The sequence below is a fragment of the Balaenoptera physalus genome (genome assembly GCF_965194825.1).
Source record: "Balaenoptera physalus genome assembly, chromosome: 10".
Taxonomy (NCBI): domain Eukaryota; kingdom Metazoa; phylum Chordata; class Mammalia; order Artiodactyla; family Balaenopteridae; genus Balaenoptera; species Balaenoptera physalus.
The window spans coordinates 112880969-112903595 of record NC_138889.1 but is presented as its reverse complement, the minus strand read 5'-3'; the positions used below and the strand labels follow the sequence as shown (position 1 = coordinate 112903595).

General features: G+C 67.4%; 2 protein-coding genes across 2 annotated transcripts in view; one reads left to right on the top strand and one right to left on the bottom strand.

Moving 5' to 3' along the window:
- Window positions 1–19553, top strand: part of LSP1 (lymphocyte specific protein 1) — a 37339-nt gene extending 17786 nt beyond the window's left edge. The window contains exons 2-11 of the mRNA XM_082476475.1: window positions 9138–9275; window positions 10299–10470; window positions 12200–12385; window positions 12736–12825; window positions 13074–13117; window positions 13287–13368; window positions 14188–14322; window positions 14655–14732; window positions 14883–14985; window positions 19101–19553. Coding sequence (XP_082332601.1) covers window positions 9138–9275; window positions 10299–10470; window positions 12200–12385; window positions 12736–12825; window positions 13074–13117; window positions 13287–13368; window positions 14188–14322; window positions 14655–14732; window positions 14883–14972 — 1015 coding nt within the window. The 3' untranslated portion in view covers window positions 14973–14985; window positions 19101–19553. The remainder of the gene's footprint in view (window positions 1–9137; window positions 9276–10298; window positions 10471–12199; window positions 12386–12735; window positions 12826–13073; window positions 13118–13286; window positions 13369–14187; window positions 14323–14654; window positions 14733–14882; window positions 14986–19100) is intronic.
- Window positions 15472–22390, bottom strand: PRR33 (proline rich 33). The gene is made up of 2 exons (XM_082476474.1): window positions 21965–22390; window positions 15472–17958 (listed from the first exon to the last, which is right to left on the bottom strand). Exon 2 carries the CDS (start codon window positions 17947–17949, stop codon window positions 16612–16614), a length of 1338 nt encoding a protein of 445 aa, XP_082332600.1. The 5' UTR covers window positions 17950–17958; window positions 21965–22390; the 3' UTR covers window positions 15472–16611.
- Window positions 22391–22627: the final 237 nt, after the last annotated feature.

Genomic DNA, 22627 nt, shown 5'->3' with positions numbered 1-22627 from the left:
CGAGGCGGCATCCCATTCCTGGGCTGGGCCCTCCTGGATGGTGACCCAGGGGCTGCGGGGTTGGGACGCTGGCTGTGCCCCCTTGGGGTGGGGGGCCCCCAATGAGACGCTGCGTCTCTGAGCCTCAGTTTCCTTGCCTGTTGAGGGGTCACTTTGTCCCTTTAACGGGGTCGTTCCGGCCGAGCCCCTAGCTCTTGGCCAAGACTTTGGGGACAGAGGACCAGGGTCTGGTGGGACATCCAGAAGCATAGCGCCCCACAGAACCGCTGAGGCTGACTCCATGCCCCCATCTGTGCGGGCAGGGAGGCTGAGACTCGGGGAGGGTGGGGTGTTGCCCCCGCCCTGGGGGACAGGCAACAGGGTCTGCAGAATCAGAAGACACACAGCCAGGGGTGGCATGAGAAAGAGTGAATTAGGGCCGGTCCAACGGCAAAGCCCCTGCACCCCCAGAATGATCAATCCCAAGGGGTCAGGGATGAAGGAGCACCTCGAAGAGGGGGCTGGGGGCTGGGTGTCGGGGGCTCCGGTGGCAGAAACGGTGTGGAGGCCTCAGGGGGAGGGTCCCGCTGCTCCGTGCACCTGGGGGCCCAGGGATCTCTGGGAGGGCGGAGCCACGAGCAGACGGACAGGTGGTCAGGTGCCAGGCTGCACCTCCTGCCCAGGTGGGCAGACAGGTCTGGACGATGTGCAGACCCCGGGACTCGGCTGAGGAGGAGACCCCCTTGGGTGCTGACCGCGGGGAGGGCCATGTGTGGGGCCTTGGGGAGTGGGAGGTGGACCTGGGGCTCCGCACAGGAGGAGGGGGCGGGGGTGGCAGAGGCTCCAGCCGGTGCCAGCCACCGGTCGCGTGTCCTGGAGCGTGCCAGGGCCTGGCCTCGTGAGCGCTCCGAGGGCTGTGCCAGGCAGTCCCAGCTGGGCTCGGCAGCGTCCGGCTCTCCTGCAGGGCCGTCCGGCGCCAGGAGTAGACTGGGCCGGGCCCGGGGATGCGGCTGGAGCTGGTGCTGTGCGGTCAGCCCCCGGGTCCCGTCCCCCGGAGGTCGGCCCGGGTGATGCAGTGTGTAGGCGTAGGGGTGGGCAGGGCGACTCACTGATGTGAAGGATGGGGCGGGGGCGCCTAGGGAGGTCTCCTGGGCTGCCGCGGCATTTGGCCCAGGCCCCTGCGGCGCTGCGGTCAGTGACTCGGAGGGGAAAGGAAAGACCCGTGTGCGCGGGGCACAGGGCAGAGGGAGGAGCGGCGAGCGCAGGGCCAGCGCCGGCCACAGGCATGCGGCCACCCCAAGCCCAGATGGGCAGGCTGGTCTGAGCAAATGGGGGCAGAGATGTAGAAGAGCCAAGGCAAGGAGGCCGACCATGGAGCCCATCACAAGAGGTAGGCCATCCAGCCAGAGGGAGGTGACAGGCCGGGCAGCGGGACATTCAGCTCCGCTCTGGACCCCACTCTGGGGACCCAGCCTTGAGGACCCAGGGGAAGCCTGAGGTAGAGGGGTTCAGGGGCCACATGCCCACTTTCCCGGCTCGGCGGGGTCTTCGGGGCCCAAGGCGTGAGGCTCTGTAGGGCCGAGCAGTGAGAGGGGGTAAAGCCCCACGAAGAGGGTCACAGACTCCTTAGGCAGGGCCGTTTGCCAGTGCGTGGGCGCCTGGGTGGCAGTGAACTCCGGCTGGGCACCTTTCCCGTCTGGCTGTTTGGGGGGGGTGCGGGGGGGTCCACCCGACCAGCCTGGACGGCTTTGGGGCCAGTGGTGTGACGGGCAGGCCTGCCCTGCTGTCGCCCCCACCAGCATCAGAGCCTGGTCCCCCGGGGGCTGCGTGGGTCCCGAGGTGGCCGCTGCGTCCCAGGTCTGGGGAGAAGGACGCAGCGAGAACCCAAGGGTCAGGCACTGCACGGTGGGCAGCAGCTGCTGAAGGAGGGATGGGGTCCCATCCAGAGGGCAGGGTGGGGTCTTGCACGGGGTGTGCAGCGGGCGGGCAGCACCGGGGAATGGGGAAGCCGCTCCAGATGAGGGAGTTGGAACAGGTCTGGGACTGGGCAGGTCTGGAGCAGGATGTGGGGCCAGAATACATGGGAACAGAGGCCCCTCCCACACCACTCTCTCCGGCAGGTGGGGAGGCAGGAGACGGGTGCACCTGTCTGGGAGGTACCGGGACGGTGGGTCACACAGTAGAGGGTGGGCTTCACCTCTGGACCCCGGGGGAGGATGGAGAGAGAGAGGCGGGGCTGTGGTGGGGGTCCCGGCTCTGTCTGCTGTGCCCCGTCCGTCTCCGCCTCCCTTGGCCACGATCCCCCTCATCGTGTCTTCTAGTGGCCACCTTCCTCTCTCCGAGGACCTCCTGCCACCGTGGCCCCTTGTCCCTCCAGGCTGGGTGCAGGCACAGGCGCCCCTCACCTGAGCGGACCTCTTGCCAGTGACTCCCCCCAAAATAAAGCTTGGAATAGGGGTCCTCTTCTGGGGCCCTCGAGCCACACTGTGGGGTCAGCACTGGTTTTCCTGGCAGCCTCTAAGATCTGTAAGGGCAGAGGAAATGCCACCCATCTCTGGGTCCCTAGCACCTGGCAAAACAAAGTGCTGGCAAAGAAAGGGAGGGGGAGGGAAGGGGGGGAGAGGGAAGGGCACGGGGAGCCAGAGGCCCTGGGGATGGAGGAACGGGAGGACAGAGGTCATCCCAGGCAGGCTGAGGGGAGCTGGCTGGGCTGGCTGGGGGGCTGTGGAGCAGGTGGCAGATGTCGGGGTGTCGTCCGGGGTAGCCTGGCCCGGGGAGGGAGGCCGGAGCGGTGACGGGGTGGCTGTGGTCCCCCGTCTGCCCTTCCCAGGGGAGACCCCAGGCCCTGCAGCATCACCTCCCGCCTTCTCGTCAGCTCTAAAGTGGGGTGCTGAGCCGGCCGAGAACCGGGCGGTGGAACCGCCCCCCTGAGCGGGGTCTGGAGCCAGCAGACGTGGCCCCCAGGGGCCAGTGGGGTGAAGGCCCAGAGGAGCCGGGGACGGGGACTTGGCCCGAGGGTCCCTGGTGGCTGGAGGGCTGAGGCAGAGGCAGCCTCCCCAGTTTGCCCCGGGGCTGGCTGGAAAGTCGTGCAGGAGGGAGTCGTTGCCTTTGGGGGCTCTGGGCAGGGCAGCTAGGGGTTCCCCTGAACGAGAAGCCCCCCCCAGAACTGCCCCACTGGGAGAAGACGAAGGGGTGTTGGGCACGGAGGCCACACTGCGATACTCCGCTGTGAGGAGGGGGCGGTGCCCCCCCGGGGCAGGAGGCAGTGCCAGTGGGCTGGGGTCTGGGCTGACGCACTGTTGATGAACAGGCCCCACCCACAGGCTGCTCTGGCCTCGGCCCCGGGCCGCCCGCCGGCCCAGGTCTCAGAGCCCTCCCCTCCCTCGGGGCTGGGGAGCAGCTGCAGTCCTGGCGCGGGCGGGCTGCTCTGCCCTTCATCTCTGGGCCGCCCTAGGGTGCTGCAGCCTCGGGGCGCACGAACCCCTGCAGGGCTGGCCTCTCCCCTGCTAGCTTCGGGCTCCCAGAGGCTGTGGCTGCGCCCCCTCCCCCCAGCTCCGGGCCCAGTGCCCTGGAGACACAGCCGCCCTGGCCCGCGCCCTTTGGGGTGCCGTCCTCTCTGCGGTTGTGGGGAAAGCCAGCTTTGCAGGTAGCTGTCCCCTCATCCAGGGAGGCTTCCCGCATATGACCTGCTCACAGGGCCAAGAGGGACACGGGGCGGGGTGTGGGCCGGGCCTGCCCCTGCTGGGACTGCGGCCTCCTTCTCGGAGACACAGGTCTGCGGGCAGTGCCAGTCGTGGGGAAGCGGGAGCTGGGCCCGCCTCGGGGGTGGTCTCAGTTCTCACCCTGCCCAGTGGGTCAGCACCCTTTTTAACGGCTGGGGAGCTTGAGGCTGGGCCTGAGGTCTCACTCTGGGGAGGAGGGTCAGGGAGACAGGGCAGAGCCACAGCCTGGCATGACTGGCCTCTCCTCCCTGGAGTGCCTGGACTGCTTCCCAGGCCCAGCAGCTGCCTCTCCCCCGGCAGCCTGGGCCCTCCCTCCTGCCGGGGTGACTGACAGCCATCCCTCCCGCCCCTCCACGCCCGGTCCCTGCGGGCCTCATCCGCTCACCCCGAGGATGGCAACGGGCTCCCCACCTCAGGTCCCCTCCAATCACCCTCCTCCTCCCAGCTCGGAACCTTCGGTCTCCCCCAGACCCGCAGCTTAGCCTCTGCACCCAATCTTCCCGGGTCCTTCTCTGCCCCTGAGTCCCGCCCCACAGTGCGGGGGGTGACAGCTGTGGGAAGGGTTGGGAAGAGCTGGCGCTCCCGCACCCCCAGCAGAGGGGGACCCCGAGGCCCCCAGCGGAGGCTGACCGTGCAGGCTGGGCCCCAGCCGTAAACCCTGTGCCCCCTCCCCTGGACGGCAGGCCCTGGAGGCGCCCTGCAGGGCGGGGAGGGGCCGGAGGGAGGGAGTCTCTGGCCTAGAGCCCCTGGGGGCTTGGTGCCCCCCAGCCTTTCCCTCTCGGGGTCCCCATGGCTCCCTTAGAGGTTATTCATGCCCAGGTGAGCCGGGGCCCCTCCCCACCCGCCATTCCTTCCTACTGACTATCTCCCCGAGGTCCCCACGCACCCCGCACCTCCAAGCTCAACTCAGTGACCACCCCCCAGGCTGACCCCTCCCAGGTTCCCACCTCTCCCCTCCTGGGGAGTTCTGGAGGCCTGTCCCTTTGCCCCTGCAGCACCCAGGCTGCAGCTTCCCCCTCCTAACTGCCCCCCCACCCAGCTGGCATCTCCCCCTTCTCCATGTCCCGGCTGGGCCTCCTTCCCAAATGCTGATCTGACAGCACCTGTGCTGGCATGGGCTCGCCCGGGGACACCCCACAGGGGAGGCGGGGCACCACCCCAGAGCCACCGCTCCCTGGCCCCGGCCACTCGGAGCTTTCCCGCCCGCTGGCCCCGCCTCTGCTCTTGCCCGCAGCCTCTGGGGTCTGACCCACAGACCCCTGCTCATCTTTCAGACACAAGTTCAAGTTCGATTCCTGAGCTTCCCTGGACAGTGGGGTGGGGCTTGCCCTGTGGGGTGTATCCCTGGCATAGGACACCCAGTGGGGTACAGACACACCCAGGAAGGCACTGCTGAAGGGGGGTGGGCCGGGAGGGGGGCTGGACCAGTGCCAGGGCAGTCGGGAGGGCAGGGGGGTGGTGGCCAGGTTCCCAGCAGCTGCGGCTCCCGTGCCCACACCCTCTGCCACCCCACCCACCTCCCACCTGCTCGCTCGGGGCTATCTCTGTGCCTGGCTCGCCCCTCACAGCTGCCTCACTGCGCGGATGAGTGAGAGCCAGCATCCTGGTGCCCGCCGTGGACCCTCCCCCGGGCTGCCTGGGCGGGACCCACGTTGCACACCAGTGAGGGGCACCCCTTGAGTTGTGGGGTGCAGGTGCTGCCCAGGCCCCGCTGCCCTCTCCTGAGCTCCCGGCGGGGCCCAGTGTCTGCGCTCGGGGGCTGCTCTAAGACGAGGTGGCTGGGGGTGCGTGCTGTCCCCCAGCCCCGGAAGCCAGGCCGAGTGGCCTCTCTGGGGCTCGGGTCCCCCCACACTCTGTCCCTTCACTCGCGGGCTCTGCGGTCACTTGAGGCGCCGGTTGCTCTGCAGATGTCCACCTTGGCGTACGAGACCCCAGGGCGTGGGGCACGGGAGGGGACTGGACACCTTGATGGTCACAGGGAGACAGGGGCCCCCTGCTCCGGCTGGGTGACCGGCCCAGCTCCCCAGGCCTCCCAGCCAGCTCCTGCCCGTGGTGTCCAGGGGACAATGGCCAGGAGGTTGCCCTGCAGGTCTAAAGGGGAAGTTCCCCACTTCTGGCCTGGCCCGGCCTGGCCGTCCTCCCTTGGGCCCTGGCCCCTCAGCTGAGCCCCGAAGCTCTTTCCAGAACTCTGAAAAGCTTTAGGCGCCGAGAAGCAGGTGGGGCGGCCGTGAGCTGCCTGCAGGGGGCAGAGTTGAGACGGGACCGAGGCTTGATGCCCCCTCTGGAGCCACCGCAGGGCAGGGGAGGAAGGAGGTTGGGACAGCGGGGAGGGCCAGACCAGGCCCAGGACTGGCACCATGGAAGCCGTGGTGGAGACTGGGGGGCTGCGGAGGAAGGAGGGGAGGGGCCCGGTAGGCGGTGGACGTGGCCAGCAGCGGTAGCCCCTGAACTTGGGGAGCCCCACTGAGGACAGGGAGCCATAGCCAGCCCGTTGGGGTCTGTGCACACTCGTGTACCTGGTGGGGCGAGGCGCCACGCTGGAGCGTGACACAGGGAGGGGGGGTGCAGAGCCCTTTCAGCAGCCCCTGGGGCTGAACCCTGGGCGCGCCCGGAGCCAGAGCAGACGCAGGAAAGAGATAATTGCATTTGTGCAGGAACACCAAATCCCTCGCAGCTGCGCACGGGCTGAGCCAGGGCCACGGGCGGGCCGGCCAGCCGACGCCAGCATCCTGACAGCTCCGCCGAGCGTGCCAAGGGGTCTGGGCCGCCGGCCGGGGGCGCCTTTCCCAGGCCAGAGGCCCCCACCCCACCCCAGGAGAGCCGCCCCCCTCTCAGTTCCCAGAACGAAACCCAGCTGTGGAACAGTGAGGGGGTGAGGTCATGGGAGGGGCCAGGAGGGGCCGCATTACTCACATCCTGGGGCAGGCGGGCGGGAAGGGAGGAGGCCCGGAGGAAAGGGGCTGAGCCGGCTCCGTCCTTGGGCCGCTGGGTCAGGGGCTGGGGGCCAGCGCGGCCTCTCCCAGTGTGGGGCTTTGGCGAGACCGCTGGGGACCCCTACCCTGCTACCCGGCTCTGCCCCCCCCCCCGAGCTCCCTGCCCCTGAGGGCTCGGGGGTCACATGCAGATGGCAGGGAGCAGGGGTGACCCTTGGAGGGGCCAGCTCCTCAGGAGTAATGTTCTCAGAAAACATGCCTTGGCCTCTGGCCAGGCGCGTTGTCGGGACGACGGCAGGAAAACACTAAACAGTGTGCTGGGGCCCCCTGGACGGGCCTGGGGGCCTGGGCCTGCCACCTTGCCCTCACCTTGTTCCCTTGCCCGAGTCTGTCAGCACATGGACGTCCGTGTGCACACGTGTGTGCACGAGTGTGCCTGGTGGGGGGCGCTGGGACCCATGCGTGGAGTGTGGGTGTGTGCGCCCACGTGGGCCTGAGTGTTGGGCTCAGGAGAAAGTGTGTACGTACACATGTGCATTCCTGCCACGTGTGCGTGTGTGTGTGTGTTGGTGTGTGTGTGTGTGTGTGTGTGTGCCAGGGAGGCCCGCTGTGCATTGCGCGGTTGAGTGCAGGCCTGCGTGGGGCTTTGCTGGCCGGGACACATCGCCCTACCGGTGGGCTGACCAGACCGTGTGGCCTCTGCACTCAGCTGTGCCAATGAAGGGTCCCCGGGGCTTGGGGGAGGGGTCTGGGGAGCAGGAGCTATCGTCCTGAGAGAGTCCCCACCTGGCCCACCCACACATCCCACCGGGGCCCATGCACACACACCCAGCACCACACATTGGCCAAAAAATCCCAAACGCCCAACACACCCATAGGCGTGTGCAGCTTGGACGTGGCAGTGAAAGAGATGCAGTGCCGGTCTCACCCCTCGGAGGAATCCCCCCGGGCGCCCCCAGGCTGCCCCAGGAGAGGGCTGTGGGCACCTTCTCTCCCCCCACTGCCCTGCTAGGCTTCTGCCCTCCATCTGAAGGGGCTGTAGGTGCTCATGGCGGGGAGGAGCCCCGGACCCTAGGTCCCCAACATCCCCGAGATCACCCCAGGCTCTTCCTCCCCAGACAGGACGTGGCCCCCAGCCCCCAGCCGAGGGCCTGGAGCAGGAGGCTGATGGGAGCCAGGTGTGGGGGATTAAGTGGCTCCCTGGGGCCCGGGTGGGGAGGGGGTGGGAGTCAAAGTCGCTTCTGAGGAGCGGCACGGGGGTGGGGGGCGGACTGGGGGTGCCGAGGGCTGAGCAGGCGGCTTGGTTTGCGTGGCTGGGGTCCCGTGTGGCTGCCGCGGGGGGAGCGGGCCTCGAGCTGGGGCTATGGAGGGGCCTGGCTTTTGTCTGGGAGGCTCCGAGGAGACCTAGGAGAGATTAGATCATGTGCTGGCACGGCTGCCGAGACCACAGAGCCGGCCCACCCTGGCCAGGGGACGGGGGCCCTGAAGGAGCGGGCTGCGGGGTCAGGCGGGGGACACGGCAGGAAGGGGCTGAGACCCCGGCTCGGAACAGTGAGCGCTGTAGAACGGAGACCCAGGACCCCTCTCTCGGGCTCTGGGGGAGCTGGGGCAGGCAGACCGTGCCAGCTGGCCGAGGCCTGCGGTGCCCACCGGATGCCAACAGCCTGAGATCTGCTGGACCAGGGCCAGGGTGATCCGGCCCCGGACCCCTGGTCTCAGGCCGACCTTGTGTAGACCCGAGGGAGGAACCCCAGGAAGTGTGGGAGTGAGGTCCCCCGCACCCGGCTCTGCGTGGGCCTCAGTTTCCCCATTGACGGCACAGCCCGGAGAGACTCCGCACGGGGGCCGGGGACGGGCGGGCGTGGTGTTGGGTGAGCTGAGAGGTCAGGTCCCGGCTGAAGGCAGGCCCTTTTCGGGTCCTCTAGCGGGGCCGCAGTCTGCTCCTATGGGGCAGGAAGGATCGCCCCTGCTGGGATGGTCGCGTTAGGGGCGTGGCTGCCTAGCTGGGCCGCCTCTGGCCTGACCTCAGCCCAGGCCACCAGCGCCCGAGTGGCCGAGGCTACAGTCACTTGACTCAGGTAGAACGAACGAGTGACCCCAGCTGCCCGGCGGCCACAGCCAGCTCTCCGCACCTCAGCCGGCTATTCCCGTGCCCTCCGGGCCCTGCCTGGGGCCAAAGCTACACTAGCCAGTGTCCTGGCTCCCAGGAGGTCCAGGGATCCAGTCTGCTGGAAGAGGATGGAGGGTCTGGTCCCATCCTTGGGGTTTCCCCAAGCCTGTCTGACACTGGGCACCCCCCCCATCACCAGGAGGCACGTGGACGTCCAGAGACCACCAGAACCCTGGGTCCTCCTCCAACCCGAGGACACCTTCCCGACCACCTCTCAAGATCTCTGCTGTAAAGATGGGGAAACTGAGGCCTAGAGAGGCCTTGCTGGGGCCTGCTTGGACGGGGGAAGTGGGGTACAGGCCCCGGTGTTGACTCTTTCTCCGTGTCCCTCAGGCTCGCCACTCAGTGGAGCGTGGAAGAGGAGGAGGATGGCGCCCGGGGGCGGCGCCAGCAGGAGAGGGGCTGGCAGCTTCCGGCCCAGGATGAGGATGAAGGAGGCCAGTCCCTGGTGCAGCTGGAGCAGGAGAAGCTGTGAGCCAACGCTGCCAGCTCGCTTGTCCTGCACCCCTGGGCAGAGGGGTCCTCTGGGGGTCAGGCCCTGGGCTGGAGGCCCCAGAGCAGATGAGACGAGGAGGGAGGGGCCCAGCCCTGGAACCCGGGCGGGGTGGGGTGGGGGTGTCCTTAGGGTGAGGGTCGTTGCAGCCCCAGGTGCCAGCGGAGTCTGCCGGACACCTGGCCGGAGACGTGTGGAGCTACCCCCTACCGGCCAGCCTCCCGGGGTCCTGCCTCAGGCCCTGGTCACCCTGCACGGTCCCCCTTGCTTGGACTGACTCTGAGCGCAGCTGTGGGGCCCTGGCCCCCGAGCCCCTTGCCCTAGTCCTTGCTGTCTGTGACTCACTGAGGCCACATCCAACTTGGCGGGCCGAGGGCCGGCTTGTTCCCTGCCGGGGCCCAGGAGGCCGCTGTAGCTGGGCTGGGCTGTTTTTCCAATAATGCTTCCCCTCCTCCCGGCCCTGTTTTGTTCCATTTTCTCCGAGTCAGCAGCTCTGGGTGGAGTGGGGTGCTGCAGCGGTCAAGGCCCCTCGGGCCAGGTCCCTAGCCTAGCAGGCAGGGGCTGGGGGCAGGCAGGGACCACTGGACCACAGGCCTGCCGTGGGGGACAGGGTTCAGGGCTCAGCCGGGAGGGCAGAGGGAAACTCGGCACCCACCCGCGGGGACCGTAGGTAGCGGGGGAGAGACATAGCCCAGCATTTGGGGAGTCCCAGGCTGAGCGGGGAGACATAGCCCTGTTCTTGGGGAGCCCTGGCTTAATAGGGTGTGGCCCAATCTTGGCCTCAGGTAGCTCCTGTCTGTGGGGGAGACACAATCCTGCCCTCAGGGATTCTCTGACAATGGGGGGGGGGCCTCGGCCCAGCCGTGGGGTGCTGCCCCTGGGGCAGATGGGGTCTCCCGCACTTGGAACCCAGGGTCTGAGAGAGGGAGGTGGCGTGGACGGGGATGTCGGCCCCCTGCCCCGCATCTGGCCCGGCCCTAAGAACGTGCCTGCTCTTTCAGCCTCAGCCCGAAGCCCTCGGAGGCCCCTGAACTGGACGAGGATGAGGGTTTCGGTGACTGGTCCCAGAAGCCAGAGCAGCGGCGGCAGCACTGGGGGGCTGGGGAGACCACGGACGGTGGGGCCCCCCCTCGGGGTGCGAGCCCGGAGGGGGAGAAGAAGGAGGACAGGCAAGTGGGGGTCAAAGTGTGGCGGTGGGGGGCTCTGTCCAAGCCCCCTAACCTGTGTCCGAGCCACTCCCTCTGCTCCCGCCCCCCCCAGCAGCCCCCCAAAATGCCCCCGTGGCCATAGCGGGAGAAGGAGGAAGAGAACGAGACAGGAGGGCGGCGGCGGGGGTGCTGGTGCTGCGGGTGGGACAGGAGGAATCTCGTTCCTGGGCTCCCCAGGGCCCCCGGGCCCCATCCAGACCAGCTGCGGCCGGCCGGGCTGTTGCTCCATCAGCACATCTGCAGCCCACTGACGTCAGGGAGGCCCTGCGCCCCCGCCGCCGCCCCTTCCTCCCCCGGGGCAGCGAGCTCCATTCCCACGGAGGGGAGCAGGTATTTCCAGATGTGCGGCCGCCAGTCGGCCTGGGGGGACAAGCTTTCCAGATGTGCAGCCGCTCTGAACCAGGGCAGGCAGGGGGAGGGGCCCTGGGCTGGGGTCTGCTCCGGACCCTCACCCGCCCCCAACCCGGGGGTCTGAGCTGCTCTCAGCACCCCACAGGCCGGGGGCAGGGGCCCAGCTCTGCTCGGGAGCTCCAGGCTCGGGGCCCTGTGTCCTCGAGGGTCTCCGGAACCCCTCTGGGCCACCTCCCGTCCCCTCCAAGGCCCCTGAAGCAACCCCGAGCTCTCGCTGAGACCCCTCCCGTCACTCCACCACCCCTTCCCATCCACGCCCAGAGCCAGCTGCCCGGCCGGGGCCCTGCTCCTGGCGTGGCCCTCTGCCCACGGCCGCCCTGCAGGCCTCGGTTTCCCTCATCGGTCTCTGGGGGCCAGAGCACACTCTGCGTTTCTGAGCTGGGGGCGGGGGCAGCAGGGTGGCCCGTCCACGGGTGCTGGGGCGGCTGCAGCCCTGCCGGTCCTGTTCGCTTTGTCCCCGCCTGGCCGCCCAACAGCAGGGGGCACTATAGCTCTTCTGTGGACCCTCCTGCTCTCGCCAGGCCGCCCTGCCCCCCGCACCTGCCTGGCCTCCTGCAGCCCAGCTGAATGGGCCCTCTGTGAGCCTGCCGCTGGCTCGGACCCCGGCCCACCTTGGGTGGTGGTCTGGGTCTTGGCTGGCACGAACACCAAGGGGCCTGAAATCATGGAAAATGCGAGAATTTCCCATCTTCTTCTCCAGGTTCAGTCCCGCTCCAATGCAGAGTCGCGCAGGCTGCCAGCGGCTGGCCTCCCCGCCGCCCCCCACAGCCAGCCTGGTCAGCCCTGCTCCTCAGGGCTGCGGTCCTCGCTGTGACCCCAGCCCTTGCCTCGTCCCTCAGTTGACCAGCCCCCAAGCAACCCTCAGACCCCACCTAGCTCCCACCTGCCGCCCAGGCCCGCTCGCCCCAACGCGGAGCAGGGCAGGAGCAGGGGGCCCAGGCAGCCCCAGCCCCAGGAGGCCAGCCCGCAGGCTGGGCACCAGCAAGCAAGTCATGGGCCGAGGCTGGTCCTGAGGGCCTGGAGCCCGGGGCTAGCCTCCGCGCGCAGGGATGGGGCAGTGGGCACTGGTCACGTGGCCCCGGGGACAGAGGGCAGGCTCTGAGGTCCTTGGGCTTACTTCTCCAAAGAGGCTGGGGTCTCGAGATTCCTGGGCGCTTAACTGGTCTGACTGCCCATCTTACAGATGGGGAAACTGAGGCTTGGAAACGGGAAGGGACTCGAAGTGATCAAAAGACCTTCGATCTATTGGATTGCCTCCTCCTCCCCTCCACAGGCCCCTCCAGTACACCTTTGGGAGCCAGGGTGGCGACGAGCTGACCCCAGCTGGGGTCTGTCTGGAGGAGCTGCATCTGAGCCCCGACTCAGAGCCCCAGGAGGGGCCGGGAACAGAGGACACAGAGCCCAAAGGCCCCGAGGGACCCGTCCAGGGCAGCCCAGGGCTGGCAGAGACCAAGGAGGCAGATGAACAGGTGCCGGTGTCTCCCCAGAGGGTCTGGGCACACCCCGGCCCCCAGGCTGCGTCTGTCTCTGCTACCTGCACGCTCTGCGGGCCTCGTGGGACGGGCCCAGAGGGAGCCAGCACCCACCCCCGCAGTCTCAGAGGGTGGTGGGGTTGGTCACCCTGCCTGATGGAACAACGCTTTCCCAGACTCACCAGCTCCTGCTGTAGAGAATTCCAGAACCAGAGAATGGCAGGGTGGGAAAGGACCTGAGGCCCAGGGAGGGGAAAGTGTTTCCTTCAACCAGTCCCGGGTGGGGCAGGAGGGGTGCAAAGGGGGCGATCATTCAGACCCCGTAACCTCAGACGTTCTGTTCCCAGCACCAGAGATGCCAGCAGCGCAGGGCACCCAGTCCCTTGGTCTTGGAGGAGACGGAACCGGGCTCGCCTCCCCTGAGCCCCAGCACCAAAGTAGGTTAAGCCCCAAAGCCTAGCCCTCTGTCCCGGACTCATGACCAATGACAGTCCCAGAGAGGCGGCCACGGGGCAGCTCCAGGACAGGAGCACAGCCTGCTCCTTCTCTGCCGGGCTGGCTCTCAGCAGAGCCTTGTGAAACGCATGAACTGGGCAATGGGACTGGTGGGTGGGAGCAGCTGGGAGGGGTGGGCTGGGGGCCTTGCTCTGGCTTCGGAGGCTCAGTCTCCGCCCGCCCTCCACAGCTCAGCGACAGAACCGAGTCCCTGAACCGCTCCATTCAGAAGAGGTATGTCTGGTTTCTTCCCAGGCAGGACTCGGTGTTCTCCAAGGGAGGGTTGAAGAGGGGACCCAGTAGGTGGAGATGTGGGGGCCCGAGAAAGCTCTGGTAGGAGCTCAGGGTGGGCGTAGAAGCTGAGAGAGGGGGCCTGGGCCATGACCCTTCTCCTCTCCTCCAGTAACAGTGTGAAGAAGTCCCAGCCAGCCCTGCCCGTCTCCACGATTGACGAGCGGCTGGAGCAGTACACCCAGGCCATCGAGGTGTGTACGGGTCCCCTCCGCTTCTGCAGGGTCCCTCCTCCATTCACGCACCCATTCCTCCATCCAACCAATGTCTCTCCATCCAACCAACTCCTGTCCTTTCACCTACACTCTTCCATCCAACCAACACCCCTTTATCCAACCAACCCACTCCATCCAACCAAGGTCCCTCCATTGATCCTACACACCCCCCCATCCAACTAACTAACACCCTTTAATTCAACTAACACTCTTCCATCCAATCTACACCCCTCCATCCAATCAACGCTACTCCATCCAACCAACACCTTTCCATCCAACCCACATCCCTCTATCCAACCAACACCCCTCCATCCTATCAATGTCTTTCCATTCAGCCAATGTCCTTTGATCCAACCGATATTTTTTGTTTGACCAATGTTCCTCTACACAACCAACACCACTCCCTCTAACCAACACCCCTCCATCCAACCAATGCCCTTTCATCCCATTAACTTCCCTCCATCCAACCATCATTCCATCCAACCAACACTCTTCCATTCAACCCCTCCTCCTCCAAGCCTGTGCCAGGAGCAGCATGAGGACAGCCCCACATTTGTCTCGCATCTCACCCATCACCTGTGCTCTGCAGAGCAAGGGGGGTGTTTCACAAGTACACTGAGGGGAGGAAGGCACGTTTTTCCAGAGTGCCTTCTGCCAGCCCTGCGTTGGAAAAGCAGTCCTGGGGGAATGCAACCACACAGGACGTCAGCTGTGTGCCGAAGCGGCTCACACAGGCCTCTCTGATGTGTTCCACGTGGCTGTCCAGTAAAGCGGTCCTGGGCTCTGTCTCCCCTGCAGACCTCTGGCCGGACCCCGAAGCTAGCCCGCCAGCCATCCATCGAGCTGCCCAGCATGGCCGTGGCAAGCACCAAGAGCCGCTGGGAGACGGGAGAGGTGCAGGCTCAGTCCTCCGCCAAGTCCCCCTCCTGCAAGGTGGGCTCCCATCCTGGGGCCCGGCTGGGCTCCCTCTGGAAGGCTAGTGTGAGACTGTCCAGGCTGAAGTGTGGGCGGAGGGCACCGTGGTGCATGGGGGACGGGGTCGCCAGGCTGGCCCCTGTGGAGGGCTGGGCGGGAAGGCTGCTGGGCCAGGTGAGGATGGACGGTGTCACCTTCCCCTGGCCTCTTCCCCTGGGCTCTCACCCAAGGAGGCAGGTGTGCGGGCCCCGGGGCCCTGGCCCTGCGAGGCCAGGCAGGAGAAGTGACCAGGGCTCCAAGCCCCCAAGTCAGGGCTCTGCCCCTGAGACGTGGCTGCCTTCTTCCCTCAGGATATTGTAGCTGGAGACATGAGTAAGAGGAGCCTCTGGGAGCAGAAGGGAGGCCCCAAGTCTTCAGCGGCGCTTAAGGTAGAGTCAGAATGTGATTGATGCGGGGGGGCGGGTCCAGTGGGTGAGAGGCAAGGGGAGCTGCCCTCAGCGCACCTGGGGGGCTTCCAGGAGGCAGCGCCATCTCCCTCTGCGTCTCTCACCTTTGGTCTCCACCTCCTTCCCCGACAGAGCACCCCGTCTGCGAAGAGGTACAAGTTTGTGGCCACTGGACACGGGAAGTACGAGAAAGTGCTCGTGGACGAGGGCTCGGCGCCCTAGGCCGTCCTTCTTGGTGAGTCGGGGGCAGCGGCCAGAGCGTGATGTGTCGTGGGTGAAATTTGCCGCTCTGGGTGTGTGGTGGCAGGGACTGCAAGGTGACGTGTGAGGGCCGAATGCCCGGCCTCAGAGCTGGCCAGAGCCCGCCTCTGCGCGTCCTCAGCCCACAGACGTGAGCCCCCTCCCACCCCCGCCCTTCCCTGGTTCCTGCCCTGCTCCTGTTCCCCGCAGGGTAGCTCAGACTCCCTCCCGGGAGGAGGCCGGATGCCCCAGCTGGGCTCCTCCGGCAGGTGAGCCCGTCCCGGCCACCGCGGGGCGAGCGTGGCAGGAGGGGGATGACCGGAGCCCCGGGAGCGCAGGTCCCCGCCCTGCACTGGGCCGAGGGTTTCCAAGGAGCCAGAACCTTGCCCTTGCCCTTGCCCTCCTGCCCGAGTGGGGAGTTGCTCCCGTTTCCCCCACCCACCCCGTCACCTGGTGAAGAGTCAGAAGGGTGACCCGCTGCCATGGTCACGCACACTTTTATTGGTGGCCTGGGTCCCAGGATCCATTTACAGCGTCCTTCACGTCCCCCTCCTGACGGCTTCCTCCCCTTCTGAGTCCTGCCCCCGGGGCTGCGGCTGGAGCTTCCCCCCCAGCACCTCCGTGTCCCTCCCGCATCACGGCTGCCCCGTCTGAGCCCCAGTGCTTGTCCCGAGCCAGACCCCAGCTGAGTGCAGACTGGGGGTCCCCAAAGCTGCCTGAGGCCTGGGGTCCCTGTCGCTGCCCCCTCCGGGCCACAGCCCCCCCTCACCCACTTGGCCAGGCTGACTTCCGACCTCCCTCCTCATCCAGCATCTAGGCTGAGACCCCACCCCTCTGTCCCCCATCAACGAGTCCCCCTCGAGCTCTGCACCCAGGCGGGGGAAGCAGAGGTGGCAGTGAAGGGGCAGGGGTGTGGGGCCAGCCCCTACCCGGGCCTGCACCGGGCTCCCAGCACCTGTCAGGCCTCCGTCCTTGGGAGGCATGGCTGTCAAGCCGCCCATGCAGCTCTCGGAGCCCACGGTGCCCGCGACTGAGTCATCCCGACCGCTCCCACTCCGCACGGCAACATAACTCATCCCCCCAACCTTTCTCGGCAGAAGGGCGGGGGCCCCAGAACCCTGCTCACCCCGTCAAGCGTCAGGGCTCGTCACCCAGAGCATCTGGGGCTCAGCTGGGCCCTGATCCCCGCCTGCAGCTTCCCTGGACCCAGGCAGGCCCTCCCAGGTCTCGCTGGTGACCACCTCCTGCACGCCCTGCCCCAAGCCCCGTGCGGACACCCAGGCTGGCCCTGCCCTGCAGGGTCACGCATGCAGCCCCAGCCTCAGAGCAGACTCGTGTACGGTCTGTCTCCCCAGAAGTTCACCCCAGAAGTCCCCACACTCTACCCCGATGCAGACCCCCCCCTGCCCCTCCGCACCATCCAAACCCACCACCTCCTTAATCCCAGCCGCTCCCGGCCGCGTCCCACCTCCCACCACGGCCCTCTGTGCTCCCGTCCACCCCACCTCCCCTCCTGACCCCCCAGCCCCTCCACGCTCCCCTCTTCAGTGGCTGCGGCTTCCCAGCTGGACCCTCAGCCCCTCTTCTGTCCACCCCACGGTCCTGGGCTCCCCCCAGCCGTTCACTGGAGCCTCCAGCCAGCTGCCGAACGATTGAAGTTCTTGGGCTGGGGGCTCAGGACCAGGACGGGGTGGCTCACGGGAGGGGGCCGGGCGGCCACCTCCTGCAGCTTCCGGGCGTTGAAGCGAGGCCAGCAAAGGAAGGGCAGGCGGCTGAAGCCGGGCAGGGTGTGCACCCCATCCCGGGGCCCCACCTGGCCGTCACGGGCCTCGGCCACTGACATGCGGTGCAGCACTGCGTCCCACATCCTGGAGGACCGGGAGGCGGGGGCCGGCCGGGGCGCCGAGACAGTGGGGGCTGTCCCTCCCCGCTCCGCGTGCCCCGGGCTCGGCTCTGGCCCCGGGAAGGGGGCCTCTTCCAGCAGCTGCTTCTTGAGGCGCGTCCAGCCGCTGAGCCGGGGCTTGGGTGCGACTCTGGGGACACGGCACGGGTGGGGGCCTGACGGTGGTGCAGGGGATGAGGCCTCGCGGGGGCTGGAGACCTGCTGAGCCTCAGCGGCAGGGCCGGCTGGGGGGGGCTCCTCCCGGTGCCCAGCTTTGGGTGCCACAGAGGCCAGCGTGTAAGGCGAGGGTCCTGGTGAGCGGTAGGTGGGGGCAATGGACACCACCACCCGGCCTCTGGCCTCTCTGGGCACCGAGGCGCTTAACGCCGAGGGCTCGTCGTGCTGAGGGCTGGCAGCCCGGGCCCTGGCGGGCAGTGAGTGGGTGTGGACCGCAGGGATCAGGGGCTGAGCCCCGGGAGGGCAGATGGCTGTGTCCTGGTCCTGGTTGCCAGGCCCACCATCCGGGGCCGTCGGGGAGGGCTCAGGGGTCCCGGCCTGCGGGGATGGTGCCCGCCGGAAGTGCACCTGCCTGGTGGGGGTGCCCCTCACTGTGGGGTCCGAGACCTGGGCAAGGCCGCAGGGGGACTGGACAGGTTCTGGGGCCGGGGCTGCGAGCCGGGGCCCCGTGGGCTTGAAGTGTGAAGCCAGGCTCCCGTGCTGGGTGAGGCTGAAGGAGAACGTGGACCTCTGCAGGGGGGACGCCACGTGGTGGGTGACGCGGGTGTGGGGGGAGTAGGGCAGGGTGGCCACCGCCCGTGGCGCCTCCGCGGGGCTCGGGGCCAGGGTCTCCTGGTCGTGGCTGGCCTCGCTCACGGGGGATAAGGAGGTGCGGAAAGCCCCGGGCGGGGCAGGCGGCCCGCCGCTGCTCGTCCTCTTCCGGGCTGCCTGCCTCAGGAGCTTCTGCAGACGCACGTTGTCCTTCCCGGGCTTGGGCAGCAGTGGTGGTGGGGGTCCCGGGGGCCCCGGGGGGCACCGGCCAGCCGGCTCAGGGGCCAGGGAGGCGGCCGAGGTGAGCATCGCTGCACCCTAGGGCGGGCGGGAGGGACAGCCGTGAGGCCAGCCCTCCTCCGCACAGGCCGCCTCCCTGGGGGAGGGCACACGGCCCCCAGCCACGCAGCAGGACCCAGGCCCAGAGGGCCCGCAGCCTGACCATCAGAAGCTGTGCTCCCTGAGTGCGTGGCCCCTGCCAGCCCAGGCGCGCTCTCGGCATGAACGTTTGCATCGGGTGACTCTATGGGGCGGCCCCACCGTCATCCCGGTTTAGAAACGAGCCCACGGAGGCCCGAGGTGCGCCGTGGGTGATGGAGGAGGGGTGGGACCTGGCTCCGGGTGCCGCCCGTGTGCACAGCGGGGGCCGGGAGACCCACAGGCGGGTGCCAAGCGGGAGGCACGTGCTGGGCCGGCCGCCTGCGAGGGCGGGAAGAGTGCCCGCCCGCAAGCGTGAGGGCCGCCTTGCTGTCGCCGGCCTGACCACAGGCGCGTCCGCTGCGAGCCAGCGGAGAGGTGGCGGCCAGAGGCTCGGGAAAGCTGCGGCTGCATCATCAGAGGTAGACGGGGTGGGAGGTGGGAGCAGTTTTTGCTGAGCTACGCTAAATGGGATGTTCCCACAGACGTCCCGGCGGGGTGGTCCCGGCCAAGCCGCCCGCCCTGGTTTCTGGGCACCACGTGCTCCCGAGGACGTTGACAAATGGCCGCTGGGCCGAGCCAGGGCCGCCGGCCTGGGGGAGGAGGGAGGCCTGGGGGCTGCTGCCACGAGGCCGGCTCTGTCAGGCAGGAGTGCGTCGTCTGCTGGGGAGGGGCCCGAGGGGTCTGCTGGGGCTCACTCTGGGCTGCTGCCCACCTCGGTGAGGGGGGGCCGGGACCCCAGGTTTAGCCTGGGGGGCTGTCAGGCCAGCTGGCAGAAAGGCAGTAGGCAGCGTCCCTCCACCCTGAATCCCGAGCAGGGCCCAGGGCACCAGAGCGCAGTGTCAGGAAGCAAGCTTCCAGGACGGAGGTGGATGCAGGGTTTTGGGGGCTGCCGCAGGGAGGCTGCTCCTGGGGTGGGGGGAGCGGGGTGGGATGGCCGGGGACAGGCCGGGGGCCACCCGAGAGAGGCTGCAGGCCTGGACAGGCAGAGCCACGGCCCCTCCTCGGGCTGCAGCCTGATGCTTCCCCGACCTGTGTTTCAGCTTTCCCAAGACTGCAGCACCCGCCGGCGGCACCTCCTGGCTCCCGACCCACGTGCCCGGGGGAGAGGCCGGCCAGATGAACGCCCCCCCGCCCCCCACTGGCCCTGCCGAAGAAGCTGCTTCTCATGGTCTGCCTGGCCCGCATGCACCCCCGACTTCCGCCACCTCTTGCTCCTGGACCCTCCAACCTCTCCCTCTGACCCCCAGCTCTGCCCCTCACAGTTCCGGGAGGAAAGGAACTCTGGCTGTTGGTTGGCAAAAGGACCACCTCCAGAGAAGCCGCAAGCTCCCAGGGAAGGCGCAGCCGGTGCAGAGAGAGGCCACGTGCCGGGGCCTCCGTGTCAAGAGCCACCAACACCCGCAACGGCACTGGCTCCCCTCAACTCCCCCCCCCCCCCCCCGCCCCGCTTGCAGCCCTCCACTTTGTGCAGTAAACTCCCTCTGGTGTCTCCACGTGCTGGCTCTCTGGGGCTCACTGACGGGGGAGGGGCAGGGAGCAGGGCCCGTCGGAAAGGCCATCCGCCCTGCACAGTGGCAGGGCCCAGCCTCTGGCCTTTAGATTTGGACACTCTGTCCTGTCCAGTGGCCTTCTGTGTGTTAGGCTCTGGGGTCTCTGAGGGTAGTCAGGGTGAATGTGATGGGTGGGGGCTCAGTCGTCCTCTTCCACTGTGGTACTTGCCCCTTGACTGGCCCCTTATAAACTCTACAGCCCCTGAAACAGTGTGCACTTCTGGTCTGTGCCCCTAGACTGTGCACCCTTTGAGTACAAGACCCACCTTGGGGTCATCCCATCCCAGCACCCAGGAGGTGCTCAGTGAAGATTCGGTGGATGGATGGATGAGTGGATGATGGATGATGGATGGATGCAGGGATGGAGGGAAGGATGGATAGGTAGGTGATTGGATGGATGGATGGATGGGTGGATGGTTAGGTGGTTGGATGGATGGATGGAAAGATGGATGGATGAATGGATGGAGGGTTGGATGGATGGATGGATGGATGGATGGGTGGATGGTTAGGTGGTTGGATGGATGGATGGAAAGATGGATGGATGAATGGATGGAGGGATGGATGGATGGATGGATGGGTGGATGGAGGGATGGGTGGATGGAGGGATGGGTGGAAGGATGGATTGGTGTATAAGTAGAAAGAGAGGTGTTGAATCCTTGGGTGATGGGTGGCTAGAGAAAGAACAGGTGGATGGGTGGGTCTGCGGAAGGGATGAGAGGTCAATGGGCAGAAAAGTAGTTGTGCAGAGAGTAGACAGGAGAAGAGATGGAGAGGCAATCAGATCAATGCCTGCTTCACGGAATGGTGGGTGGATGGCTGGTGGGTGGGTGGACACATGGGTGGGTGGATGGATGGGCGATGGAAGGGGGGAAGGCAGGAGGGAAGGAGGGAGGGAGGGAAACAGACAGTGATGGTGAGGATGTACCTGTGAAAATCGATGTGCAGTGGGCGGATGGACACGCGTGTGGAGGCAAGGAGAGGGTGGGGCTGTCCTCCCGAGCCCACCCCCCACCCCCGGCCTGTGCACACGTCTAACATGAGGCCCTGCTGCCCTCGGAGTCAGAGGAGCCCCTTCGAAGAGCAGGCCCCCTAGACCTTTGACATTCGAGGCCTGGGTCTGCTCAGAACCTGTTTTCCAAAGTCTTCGTGGTCAAAATCTTGCTGCCTCCCAAGGGGAGCGTGAACACGGGCAGCTCGGAGGTGCTAGAAATCAGCTATGTCACACCTTTGTCGCCCGTGGCCCACTTCTGAGGGTGCATCAGGGCTGTGCTCTGCCAGCTGGGGAGCTTCTCCCAGGGGACGCGCCACTCCTGTCCACCTGGGCGGGACGTTAGCCGAGGGCAGCAGGCAGAGGCAGCCACACGGCCCACTGGACGGCCAGAGGGGACCAGAGTGGACGGCGCTGAGGGGCAAGTGGCGGGCAGGGTGGGCAGTGCCAGGAAGGCAGCCCTGACCCAGCCCAGCCCCTCTCGGGCGCCTTAGCACTTGGCCCGGCCTCGGGGACAAGGACCCAGGGTCTGTCTCCTCTGCTGTGGTGACAACCAGCCCCTGCCTTGCAGAACCTGGGGGTCAGGGCCTGCCCACCGCAGAGGTGGAGAGGCTCAGAGGAGCCATTGCCTGGGTGCTGGCCCCCTGCCATCCGTTCTGACTGCCTGAGAGGCCCCACCCGTCACCCTCCTGCTCCCCTGCTCCGGGCACTGAATGCCAGCCCCGCACAGAGCAAACCTATTACAGATCCCGCAGAAGCCCCCAGGGCGTGTGGGGCGGCAGCTACGCAAGTTGGGAAAGGCTCATCCCCGAAGTGCTGTGCCAGCAGCTTCTATCTGGGGCATGGCAGAGCCCGAGCCCGTGGGCTGGGCTGACCGGGAGCTCGGCTGGCACTGGCGCGGGCACCCAGGGCAGCTCAGGGCTACCAGGCGAGGTTCGAGGTTCAAGGTCCCTGGGCCTCGCCACCCTCAACCGTGCACACCGAGGGCCAGGACCAAGATTGAGGGACCCCTGTCCTTCCCCACCACCCTGAGGGTCACCCCTGCAGAAACCTAGAGCCAAATCTTTGGGGGGACTGGGCCCCCACGGCCTCCTCACTGCTCCCTGGCTCAGCTCAGCTTTGCAGACTTGAGAAGCCCACCCCTGCTCCTATTGCCCCCGGGTGGAGGCCTTGCCCCATCAGCCCTCAAGTTCTTCCTGGGGTTGAGATCAGTCCCCCACCCAACCCAGGCTGGGCCACCCCGTCCCGTGCCTCCACCCCAGGTCTCCAGCCCCCCTCCAGCCCCCAGGGGGGGCGCTGCCCTGCCCTACCCCCTTCTCCTCCCACCCCAGCCCGGCCTGGCCAGGTGGACCAGGGTGTGGATTACCTGTCTCAGGCCCTCGGCGGCCGGCAGCCCGTCCAGCAGTGTCTGCTCAATGCCGTCCTGCTGCACCGCGGGCCTGGCACCCCGAGGGGCAGGTTGCCGATACCCAAAATAAAACCTGCCCCATCCCACTGACCTCAGCGCCCTCCCTCTGGCTCAGCCCGCTCACGGGAGAGCACCTGCCAGAGCCCGAGGCTCCTGGGCAGGCAGCCACCTTCCTCTGCTGGCCGAGCGGGGCCACTGCAGGCTCGTGGAGCGCCCACCTGTGGGTGCAGCCCCCAAGAACACCCCGGGCCTGTGCGAGGTGTGGCTGGCAGTTCCCAGGAGCAAGACACCCACAGTTGGTGGGGCTGGGTGCACACGGGGCTTCCCAGACTCAGGGCTCCCTGCTGTGCTTTCCCCACGTGTGCACCTGCGACTGCGGGGGCGGGGGGTGGTGTGGGCCTCTAAGCAGAGTGAGAGGACCCAGCCTGAGAAGGGCTGTCAGCTCCCACCGCGAGGAGCAGCTGGGCCAGGCCGGCCCCAGCAGTCGCTCAGGGGCCTTTTTCGGAAGTGGCTCTACAGCTGACCCCACTGGACAGAAAATTGGTCAGAGTTATCCAAGGGTCGGGCACGCGCGTGGCCCGTCAAACACTCGTCAAACACTCTCCCATCCGAGGACCTGGA